This window comes from Barbus barbus (assembly GCF_936440315.1).
Source record: "Barbus barbus genome assembly, chromosome: 34".
In the NCBI taxonomy this organism is placed as follows: Eukaryota; Metazoa; Chordata; class Actinopteri; order Cypriniformes; family Cyprinidae; genus Barbus; species Barbus barbus.
In genome coordinates, this window is record NC_136762.1 from 21,471,842 (window position 1) to 21,483,905 (window position 12,064).

Here is a 12,064-nt window from a genome sequence, read left to right on the forward strand (position 1 = left end):
AGCAGCTGTAGAAGCCTGACTCGCTCTGGGATGGAGGAACGATTTCTATGGCTCCCTTTACCAGCAGATTCATCACCTCTGCGCGCAGGACTTGTGCATCCTTGCTGCGCACTGTGGTGGTGACCTCACCGCGGAAGCGAGGTGGTCTTCGAGAGAATTGGAGTGAATAACCTCGTCTTATCGTAGCCATTACCCACTCCGACACACCGGGGATGGCCTGCCAGGCCTTGGCCCATGTGGCGAGAGGTTGAATAGGCTCTAAAAGACTGGCTGCATAAGGGCAGTAGGCTTATGGTAGGCAGAAAAGGATATTTGCTCTCTTTTTGAAATTATATGTTTTATTTTGTCCGCTATCACAGCGGTCGGACACCCGGGCACTAGAGTGGGCCCTTAGGGAACCAACAACACACTTTCAGGCACATTAGAGGCTGCTTGCGGGGTGGTCCGGCGGTTGTGAGACTCGGGCCCCTCCTCTTTCTGCCTGGCTATTCAGGAGGACTTCTGAGGTGCCGGATCCCAGGCGATCTTGGGCCGGGGTCCTTGGCGCTACGGGAAGGGGTAACGTCTTGCTGAGCGGAAACTCCCTCTATCGTGCCAATGCTTAGGTGGCCGGGGTTCGGGAGTGGCTGACGCTGTCTTGGCAGGCTGCCGAGTTGGCGCGGGCTTGGGGCGACTAGCAGCAGCAGAGGAACTGGAGCATTTCGGAAGGAAGTGTCGCGTCGCCTGAGACGACTTCTGAGCCTCCGTAAAACGCTCTGCAAATCCCTCCACAGCTGGCCCGAACAGGCTGTTGGCTGAGAGCGACGAGGAAGGGGACCTTATCCGCCTCCTTTATCTCCATCAGCGTGAGCCACAGATGGCGTTCCAACACCACCAGGCTGGACATTGACCTGGGCATTGGCTGGACATAGCCTGGGCGGTGGCTTTGGTGGCACGCAGGACCAGGTCCGTTTCCCTCCTCAGGTCCCTGAGCAAAGCCGCATCGAGACCGGCCTCCTCGCTGATGAGCATCTTGGCCTGAAAGATCTGGAGGACAGCCATCGAGTGTAGTGCCGAAGCCGCTTGTCCAGCCGCCGAGTAGGCGCGTCCAGCGAGTGCAGACGTGGCTCTGCACGGCTTGGACGGATGGTTTGCCCTCGCCTTTCATCCGATCGCCATGGGCAGGCAGAGATGCGTGGCCACGGACTCATCCAGAGGGGGCAGGTGCTCGTAACCCTTCTCTTCGGAGCCGTCAACGGAGGTGACGAAACGAGTAGGGAGCATGCCACGATTTAGCGAGCTCGTCGTGGACTTCTGGAAATAAGGGGGGCGAGCGTTGGAGGGGGGTTTGCTGGCACCCCGGGAGAAACCACTCGTCCAACCTGCTGCGAGACGGCTCCTCATGTGGAGACCACTCGAGCCCGAGCTCACTGACAGCCTTAGTCATGATACGGACGAGCTCCCCGCTCACAAATCTCCGGCCACTCAACTCCTCTGCCCCACTGTTTCTACCTCACAGGTCCCTGGGCAGAAGAAGACGGGAGGGCACGAGGGGCGGAGTCGCTTTCTGAAAAGAAAGCTATCCTCGAGCGCAGAGAGGAAAGACTGAACAACTCGCAGTGCGAGCAGTCAGTCCCGCTGAGCACAGCGTCAGCATGGGATTTCCGTCATGCACTCAGCACGTCTTACAATGACGGCGCGGCATTTGAAACAACGCTGAGCTCTTTTTGTGAGGCTCTTCTAGTTTTTCTTCAGCTGCTGAGGCGTTTCTACGGCGAAGTCGGCATCAGCGAGGAAGAAGTTTTGTTGCTGAAGAGAAGAAATCTGAGATGCGGCGGCAAAGCGGGCTGGATAGCCATAGGCTCGCTCATCGCCACCACCGAGCCATTGGTTCGATTTTATAGCACTGCACGAACCAATGGATGTGAAGTTTCACTGCGTGATTGAAAAAGGCTTCAGTGAAGAGGAAAAAAGGAGTTTTTCCAATACAAGCGTCTTACGACGCAGTACGAGTGAAATATCGACAGGGAACCATGTTTTTATTGTAGTAAAAATGTAGTAACCATGTGCTTTTGGCATATTGATTACCAATTGTACAACCACAGTTTATACAATGGTTAAACTATGATTAGTGTAACAAAACCATGGTTAATTTGTGGTTACCGTGGTTTAACTATACTGACCATGGTTTTCTGGTTTTATTTATAGTAAAACCATGGTTAACTTTCATAAGGGACCTGTAGGCCTACTCTAGAGATGACTAGCTGCAGTGAATGTTATGACACACATCTGCCAAAACTATCTTTGCTAATCCCAATTTTTCTAGGGATCAGCATTCAAAACTGAAGGGTTAAAAGTCACTGCAACAGAGCAAAAATGTTTAGCATTCTTCATAAAATGAGGTCTGCCATCATTACTAACCACTGACCTGTCTCAGGATCTACAGTCAAAATCTTACAACGTTGGTAATGCTGCTGCAAGAGAACAAAAACGTTAAGTTGGTAGGGCTAGGTTAGATATGACTAGCCATCGCAAATGCTATAACACACATCTGCCAAATAACATCTTCAACACCTAGCCTGTCCTCGGATCTGCATTCAAAACCGATTAAAGAAATCCGAAACATGTTCCCCTGAAACTCTGTGGCTGTTAGTGCCAAATCCCAGTGGCCCAATGCGAGTGTGTGGAAAGGAAAAGCGACAGGTCTGCAGCATTGTCAGCTTCGATCTATTATTCAGACCGACAACTGACCTTCCAGAAGATCGCTGGAAACGGGCTGCTTCGGTTGACCTGAGGCTTGGCATGCCACTGTGTGGCTGCTGACCATGTTGAATGATGACCTCGGTTTGGAAGGAAGGTAAAACGGGTTTGTCAAGAAAAATCTCAATCTCATTTTGCAAGGGGGGGCGTGACCCTTCAGGTAGATGCTTTTCAGTCCCAGCAGTCTCAGTATTGTACAATGTGTTATTGGAGGCACGCAGCATTGTGCTTTCTGTGATGAGGAGAACACCCTGACCTTCATAGTCTCCATCTATATTCAACAACTAAAGTCAGTCTGGGGAGGATAATTGGATTTTTCAGCATGTTGCTGTGACGATGGAGGTGAGCGACTCTTGTGGAAAGGGGGTCAGCGGGTATGTCAGAGAGATCATGGTCTAGCCTTATTCTCTTGTCTGTGTGCACATACATAAACACAGAGATGGCTTTATTTGTTTTCACACAACAGTGATGACTGTTCTTTTCTGGTGGCAAATACGATTATGGCCTTTTCAGCAGTCATATTTACAAAGGTATATTTAAAAAATGAATTATATGTTCCTGTAAGTGATTTAGCCCAAAGCACAACTTTTACAATCAAAAGAACAACACAAACCTGGTTCAAGGCCGATAATACAAAGCAGCACCTACAAAAACACTACAAAGCATTTAGCGGCCCTTAGGACAGAAACTGACTGAGAGAAACACGAATGCTTGGTTATTTGTCAGACAGTTTGACGGACACAAATGCATAAGCAGCGGAATTCAACCACGTTCCTGGAGGGTCACAGTTCTGCAGAGTTTAAGCTACATTCACACCATTTCGTAATTCCGAGATGACAACACGCGACATTCTACTAGGAGTTGTTACAACTCCTGGGAATAGGGAATCCCTGCTGCCATTTTGAAGGGCGTTCCACTTCGTGAAGTGGACGAGGGACATTTATATGGGCAGACACTCGAACCGCTGGTTTTCGGCTAAGGGGGCCAGTCTACTTCATATCAAGGATTCCACCAGTAGTGGGTGCTCATGCAGTGTAATCAGTGATGTACTGTACATCCGATTCAACAAGACTGAGGGAAGTTAGCGAAGGAAGGGCATAAAAAAATGTAACACAGCCAGAGTAGAACGTCACGTGTTGTCATCTTGGAATTACAGTAATCATGACATGGCGTGACTGCAACTTTAGTTCTAATCCTAATTAAACAAGCCTGAACCTGTTAAGCAAGGACTTCAGGCTTACTAGAAACTTCCAAGCAGGTCTGTTGGGGAAGGTTGGAAACCCTTTTCCTGAAGTACAACTGGTCTCCAAAATTTTCATTGATCAACAGATGACTATATGAGACAGCAAGTCGAAGGTTCAACTTTTTGGTGGCATGACAAGCGCATCACTTTCGTAGCCCTTTGCTTTTCTCCCCTTGGTCCATGGAATGCATCCCAATCAAAATAAACTGACTTGCAGCGATTCTCTTTTGTAGCCTAGTGTACAATCTACTGTGTTAATGCTTAGCTATCAACACAAATATGTAGTAAACAGTATTTAGCCATTTACCGCAGCATTGCACATGTGCCCATATCTAATAGCGACATGATGTGCGATGCCACCCCTTGTCTTGATGGAATCGTCCACAGGAAAGTCGAGACCCGAGGATGCAGGGTTAAACGGAGACTTCATCATGAAAGATAGCGCATTTTTGAAGTTCGCAGGTGTCCTGAATTTACCCAACCTCTCGCCAAGAACCCGCTCATATCCTGTCAGTCATACCTGAGCATCATACTGTTAGCTGTCATACTGCTGCCTGTCAAAACCCACAGCTGGTTGTGCCACGCATCCCATATTAAGGGTTCACAGCACCACAGGGAGGATGTGTGTTATATTTGAAAGCTTAGATCGAAGTTTGATGACTGATGCTTTTTTTCCCCCCTCGATACCACGCTGCCATTTGTCAAATCAAACATGTTAACGAACTGTGTATTCAGATCCGACGGCGCTTTGAATGTGTAATTTGTCATCGGGTGAAATATCACGCTGTATTGTGAGTAATGCAGCATGGGTACTTCTAATGGGGAGAGGTGGGTAATTATATTCTTTAAGGAAGCTGAGTCCCCTGAGGGTGAGAAATATTTAAAACGCTGATACTGGGCTTATGCTAAGCTGGTTGCCGCTTTTCCATCTTCCTGTCTGACATTTCAAATTATGTGCCCTGACTCTGGTTTCCTTAACGTACACAATTCTTTAAGCATTATTTTCTGTTGCAGTAACCCACTTTGAGAGTTTACCCATGCATCAATCTGGTCTCTATTGATCTACAGCACTATTTCAAAGCTCAGTCGTAGCACTGCTCATTTTATTGCTATCCAGAGAGGATGTGTTTTAACGCACTCCTTGGTATGCCTTCATTTACGAAAAACACATTCTGTACATTCCACAGGCGGCCATAAAAGCAACTGTACATCAAAAAAAGACTGAACAGAGTATTTAGCTGAAGTTCATTCATCATAATAAACGGTATGACTCTTTAGAAGAGCTCTTACCTATGTCTGAAATCTTTATTTCTGTATTTATCGAGAGCAGCATGAAAAGAAGAAAGTGGGAAAACAGGTTAGCTCAAAGAGTTAGTACTGAATTCATGCATTAAGGTACAGAGAAAAGGTTAGAGTGGTAAAATTATACTGCTACTATAGTTCTACAAGCATATCTGCTGTATTCATAACGACTAGAAAGGATTCCCTCATAGCACACATACTTATGTAGCCTAGGCCAGCGATTCTTAACTGGTGGGTCACAAGACAAAATGGGTTTGTTCTAATGTGGAAAAATAAAGCTAAAACAAAATGTGTTATATTATACACTTTGTTATTGTATGGTCTTGCAACACTACTTAATCCAGTGTAAACTCTGAGTCCTGAAGCAAAACCAGTTGAGAAGCTCTGGCTAAGGTATCTATTTTCTGAATTGTATCTGGAAATGTAATTTATAAAGAAATTGTTCATTCTCAATTAATCCCTAAAGCGCTTCCAGGTGGCTTGTAAAGTATAAAATGCAAATTTACTCTTTAAAAGATTTACCAGGTGACTATGCCCAATAATTAAGGGATAATTTCCAAATGATTTGCTCTTTAACAGACATCTTGAAATAGTATGTGTGCTTATTGGGTTAGAAGAAAAGATGAATGAAATTTTAGCAAGGTTTGTATTCATCCTATACGTTTCTGAGCAATAGCAATTACATTTAAACAAATACTGTAGTTTACCCAAAAAATGAAAATCATAATTTATTCTCTTCTGTGGAACAAATCCAACCCAGTCTTTGCAATCATTAAAGACAGACAGGTTTGAAATGATGATAACCAACAATAAAATATTCCTTTTTGTGTAAACTATTTCTTTAAAGGGGTCATATGATGCGATTTCAAGTTTTCCTTTCTCTCTGGAGTGTTACAAGCTGGTTGTACATAGATAAGATCCCTGAAGTTGCAAAAACTAAGGTCTCAAAACCAAAGAGTTATTCTTTATTAAAGTTAAGACTCGACCATGCCCCCCTAAAACAGCTCATTCAAACATGCCCCCACACGTCTACGTCACGGTTTGGGAAGATTTGCAAAACACCACCCAAATGTATACGCAATGAAAGAAGGCGTAACTATTATTCTCGCTGTAGTATTGCTGCTGCCGCCGGCACCATGTCCTGGAGACACAAATCAAATCAAATCAAATCACTTTTATTGTCACATCACCACAGCACGTGTGCCTTCGTGAGTGAAATTCTTGAGAGCGTGCTCCAGACACTGCAGAAACAATTTACATATAGACAATTTACATATAAACAATTTACATATAGACATTACCATACATACGTACAGACTTATACAGATGACAATGTGTAATATACACATACATATACTCAGTACACATAGTGTACTATTAGACAGACATACAGTTACCGATACACATTATACACAGTATGTAGTACACATTCTACGTTATATACACACAGTAATATGCGAAGATGCAGCAGATTATATATAACCGGATGTGCAAATGTCATGGATGTGCATTGGATGGTATCCAGTGCTGGCAAAAAGATTGTTGTATTTGTGCAGTAGTGTACTGGTAGTCCAGTTTGAACTGTATGGAATTAAAGTGCAGTGCGTGGTATATTGTAAAGTGGGAGTGTGCTGTAGGGTGTATTAGTTTTTACTGTTCATTAGCCTGATAGCCTGAGGAAAAAAGCTATCCCTCAGTCGGCTAGTGCGGGATCGGATGCTGCGGAGACGTCTTCCTGAGGGCAGCAGAGAGAGCAGTCTGTGGGACGGGTGGCTGGAGTCATTGATGATCCTCCGGGCTTTCTTTATACACCGCCTGGTGTAGATGTCCTGGAGGGAGGGAAGCTCACCTCCAACAATGTGACGGGCAGTTCGCACGACCCTTTGCAGAGCTTTGCGGTTGCCAGCAGTGCTGTTTCCAAACCAGGCGGTGATGCAGCCAGTCAGGATGCTCTCCACAGTGCAGGTGTAGAATGATCTGAGGATGCTGGGGCTCATTCCAAACTTCCTCAGCCGTCTCAGGAAGAAGAGGCGTTGGTGTGTCTTCTTCAGCACTGCATCTGTATGAGCGGACCATGTGAGATCCTCAGTGATGTGAACACCGAGGAATTTGAAGCTGTTTACTCGCTCCACAGGTGTCATGTCGATGGTGATGGGTGTGTGTTCTCTGCTCTGTCTCCTGAAATCCACCACCAGCTCCTTGGTCTTGTCGATGTTGAGTGAGAGGTGGTTCTCTTGACACCATTTAGTCAGGGTTCTCACCTCCTCTCTGTAGGCCGTCTCATCGTTGTCAGTGATCAGGCCTATCACCGTTGTGTCGTCAGCAAATTTGACGATGACGTTGGAGCTGTGTGTTGCTGTACAGTCGTGTGTGTACAGGGAGTACAGGAGTGGGCTGAGGACGCAGCCCTGAGGAGCACCAGTGTTGAGGGTCAGCGGGGATGAAGTGTTGTTGCCCATTCTGACCACCTGACATCTGCCTGTCAGGAAGTCCAGGATCCAGCTGCACAGAGATCCGTTTAGTCCCAGAGTCTGGAGCTTCTCAACCAGTGTGGCAGGCACTATGGTATTGAATGCTGAGCTGTAGTCCACAAACAGCATTCTCACATAGGTGTTCTTATTTTCCAGGTGGGAGAGAGCAGTGTGCAGGGTGAAGGCAATAGCGTCGTCTGTGGAACGGTTTCTGCGATATGCAAATTGTAGGGGATCCAGTGAGTCAGGCAGCACAGAGCAGATGTAGTCTCTGATGAGTTTCTCAAAGCATTTGCTGAAGATGGGTGTCAGAGCAATGGGCCTCCAGTCATTCAAGCATGTGATTTTATTTTTCTTTGGTATGGGCACAATGGTGGATTTTTTGAAGCATGCGGGAACCACGGACAGAGAGAGGGAAAGGTTAAAAATGTCTGTGAAAACCCCGGCCAGTTGGAATGCGCATGCTCGGAGCACACGGCCTGGGATGCCATCGGGACCCACAGCCTTGCGGATGTCCACCCGTCGGAAGGATCGGGTTACATCTGCGACAGAAAAGGAAAGTGCGCTCGCCTCTTCTGCTACAGCCGCGGGAGCGCGCTCTGTGTGGGCGGTGTTGTGAGCCTCGAAACGAGCATAAAAGTGATTAAGTTCGTCCGGGACAGAGGCGGCAATGTTCACAGTAGCTGGTTTATTCCCTCTGAAATCTGTAATGTTGTTGATACCCTGCCACATGCTTCTTGCGTTGTTGGATTTGAATTGTTCTTCAACTTTGTTTTTATATTGTCGTTTGGCAGCTTTGATTGATTTCCTGAGATCGTAACTGGCTTGTTTGTGATCGTCAGAGTTTCCGGATTTAAAGGCAGATGTCCGCGCTGACAAGGCTGCTCGAACATCGCTGTTAATCCACGGTTTTTGGTTGGGGTAGATGCGGATTGTTTTTGTCGGTACTACATCCTCTACACACTTCCTGATGAAACACGTTACAGTATCTGAGTACGCCTCTATGTCGTCATCAGACGCTGCCCGGAACATGTCCCAGTCCACGTGATCAAAACAGTCCTGTAGTATAGCGTCTGATTGGTCCGACCAGCATTGAATTGTCCTGAGGGCGGGTGCTTCTCGTTTCAGTTTCTGCCTATAAGCAGGCAGGAGCAGAACGGAAGTGTGATCCGATTTGCCGAAAGGTGGGCGGGGGAGCGATTTGTAGGCGTCCCGGAATGGAGAGTAGCAGTGGTCAAGTACACGATCACCACGCGTGTTGATGGTGATGTGTTGGAAGTATTTTGGAGCTATTGTTCTGAAGTTGGCTTTGTTGAAGTCCCCCGTAACAATAAACGCTACGTCTGGGTACGCGGTTTCCTGCTCACTTATATTCCCGTACAGTTCCTTGAGTGCCTGGTCTGTGTTGGCTTGAGGGGGAATGTAAACAGCTGTGATTATGATCGCTGTAAATTCCCTCGGTAGCCAGAATGGTCGACACAGAAGCATATGAAATTCCAGATCAGGGGAGCAGGAGGATTTAATAGAGTGTAGGTTCCGTTCATCACACCACGAGTTGTTGATAAATAAACAGACGCCCCCACCTCTGCTTTTCCCTGTGAGCTCTTTCGTTCTGTCCGAGCGGTGCACGGAGAACCCCGTAAGCTCGATGGCTGAGTCTGGAACCACTGCAGACATCCAGGTTTCTGTGAGGCAAATAATGCAGCAGTCCCTTGTTTCCCGTTGGTATGAGATGCGTGCCCGCAGTTCACAGAGTTTGTTGTCCAGTGACTGAACGTTAGCCAGCAAAATAGTTGGGAGAGGAGGTCGGAGGGGACGGCGTCTGAGTCTGACAAGGACGCCGGCTCTCTTCCCCCTTTTCCGGCGGCGTTTCCTCGGTCGCGATCGTGCGGCCCAGACAAAGGGCTCTGATGCGGTGTCTGTAAACAAGGCGCCGGCGTTCAGGAACTCAAAGTCCGGTTTGCGTTGCGCGACGAAGGAACCAATATTTAAAAGCGTGTGTCTATCGTAGACAGTTATACTGACAACATCTAACACGTGAAACAACAAAATAACAAATAAAACATAAGAAACATAAGAAAAACTGCAGAGTTTTCTTGGAGCTCGCAACACGGCTGCCATGCTCGGCGCCATCTTGGTTACATTATATAACACTGTTTCATTGTGAAAGTGAAACTACTTTGTTTGGGCTTCCAAAAGAGGACACAACTAGAAATCAGTGGTATTTACAACACTATGCCAGAACAGTACAATGCAAATATTCGAGTGTGTGCAGCGCATTTTACGGAGGACTATTTCCTGAACCTGGAAGAGAAGCCTACAATGCTGGCTTTCTCAAAGGCTGTTTCTATAAAGTGAGGCAATTACAACTTTACAAGGACAGTCTGGCGCTTCTGACTCACAGCCTGCAAGTAAGTTTTCTTATTTAAAGAATTTGCCACTGACGATTCAAACGCGAGTTTTGAGCAGTGTAGAGTAGTGCTTGTTGTTTGTCGTTTCTCTTTTGTGTCGTCGCGCCGGGACACGGCATCACAATACGGTAAGGGGGCGTAACATTTTCATCTCACGCTTGAGGTATTCGGCCAATCACAATGCACTGGATAGCTGGCCAATCAGAGCACACCTCGCTGAACGATGAGCTTTGTAAAAATCGGTGCGTTTCAGAAAGGTGGGGCATAGAGGAGCAACATGTAGAAAATAACGTGTTTTTTGAACCTTAAACCACATAAACACATTACATTACACCAAATACACTAAATAATGTTCTTTTTAGCAACATCATATGACCCCTTAGTACTGTACTGATAGTCAGATGCCTTTTGGTTTGTGAGCAACTTATCTAACAGGATGTACAAAGCATCTTATCATTTTGGTGAGTATGCGAATGTTTGTGCATCAATGCACATGCAGAATGCCAAACCTGAGCTCTAAGACACTCGTGACATTTCCCGTGGTGAAGATCCGACGGACGTAGTTGAAATCCCCCACATACAGACTACCATCTGACCCACAGGCTAAAGCTACAGGTGCGAGTAGCTTATTTCCATCCGCCAGCCCGTTGCAACTTGGACAGGAGATACTGCGCCTTCGCCCGTTACCCATGATGCTTCCGATGACAGGGGGCTGCTGGGAAATGAAGATGTTCTCGCCGTTACCCTTGTGCAGGATACCTGAGTGCCAAAGGGAGACGTCATAAGTATTTTGTTCATTCATTGTATTTTCCCAAATCCATTCAGAACAGCCTTCATTCTGCAGTAAATCAACAGGTTTTATCGGATATGAGAAGCAGAGGTTTTAAAGCTGATTCAATTCTGCTCAAATTTAATGACATTAAATGTATTTGTATGGAGCTTTTTTATCTGTCACAGAGCTACGGGACGGCTACTGGCGCTTGAGAAAGGATTTCGCTAAATAACCAGCAGGATCGAGATGTGCTAAACGGAACTGAATTAATTTATCGAAAGGAGTTATTTTTCACTCGCACTGCCAGATGCTTCTGTACAGAACCCAGCTAAGTGAAGGTCCACAGTCACAGCATTAAAGACAACTTCCTCTTATTATCAGCATCACAGTCAATCTGAATCTCCTCGGCATGCCTCAATGAATCTCCAGCGCTGAGCAGCTCACAGCAATCGCCACTCAAAAGTGGCAGAGTGACAAAGTTTGCGAAACTCAATTTTCAGTGATTTTCATTGTGCACTGTTTTCTCCCTGAGCACCTGTTGAATCATGTCTGTCCATGCTGATTGGCTGCAAATGCAGGTGGGTTTACTGGAGCTGATGCAAAGGCGTATTCTTATCAAGCTCGAAACTTCACTGCAAATTTCATTGTGTAAAAGGTTGTTTAAAAAGCTGGGATTTTTTTTTATCTTAATGGGTTGTGCATTAAAGCATGTGAAAAACCAGAGAGTGATTCACTTTCTTTGAACAATTACATTTAACAACCCCAAACTTCTAACAAACCCTTACAAAATGCTGTGGGATGTTCAGTGGGAATAGTTTTAGGGCAAAATAATTCAATAAAAATAAAAATTTTGCTTAAGTGCAGTTAAGTTTTTTTCAGGTGTACAAACAAAAACTTGTACATTCACTTGATTGTGACTTTTCTTTCCATTTTACAAAGCCTGGCAAAATAATTAAGTTAAAATCAAATCAAAAGTTTGATTAAGTTTTATTCAGGTGCAAAAACTTTTCGTAGAGACTGATGATAATTTGTATTGCACTCTGTGTGAATAATTTTAGTGCAAAAATTACCAAGTGAGTGTGGAGCTAAGGAGAAGCAATTAAATAGAGGACAACAAGTGGTACAT

The 12,064-nt window shown here is 45.7% G+C and overlaps 1 protein-coding gene across 2 annotated transcripts in view; it reads right to left on the bottom strand.

The window, feature by feature from the left end:
* The window catches only part of LOC306854394 (teneurin-4-like), a gene marked incomplete at its 5' end in the record, with an annotated part of 168,383 nt that overhangs the window by 42,741 nt on the left and 113,578 nt on the right, over positions 1 to 12,064 (bottom strand). The window contains 2 exons of one of the 2 annotated variants that reach the window (XM_079392352.1): positions 5,273 to 5,293; positions 10,676 to 10,925. In XM_079392352.1, coding sequence (XP_079248478.1) covers positions 5,273 to 5,293; positions 10,676 to 10,925 — 271 coding nt within the window. The remainder of the gene's footprint in view (positions 1 to 5,272; positions 5,294 to 10,675; positions 10,926 to 12,064) is intronic. The other variant, XM_079392351.1, reaches the window with a different exon arrangement.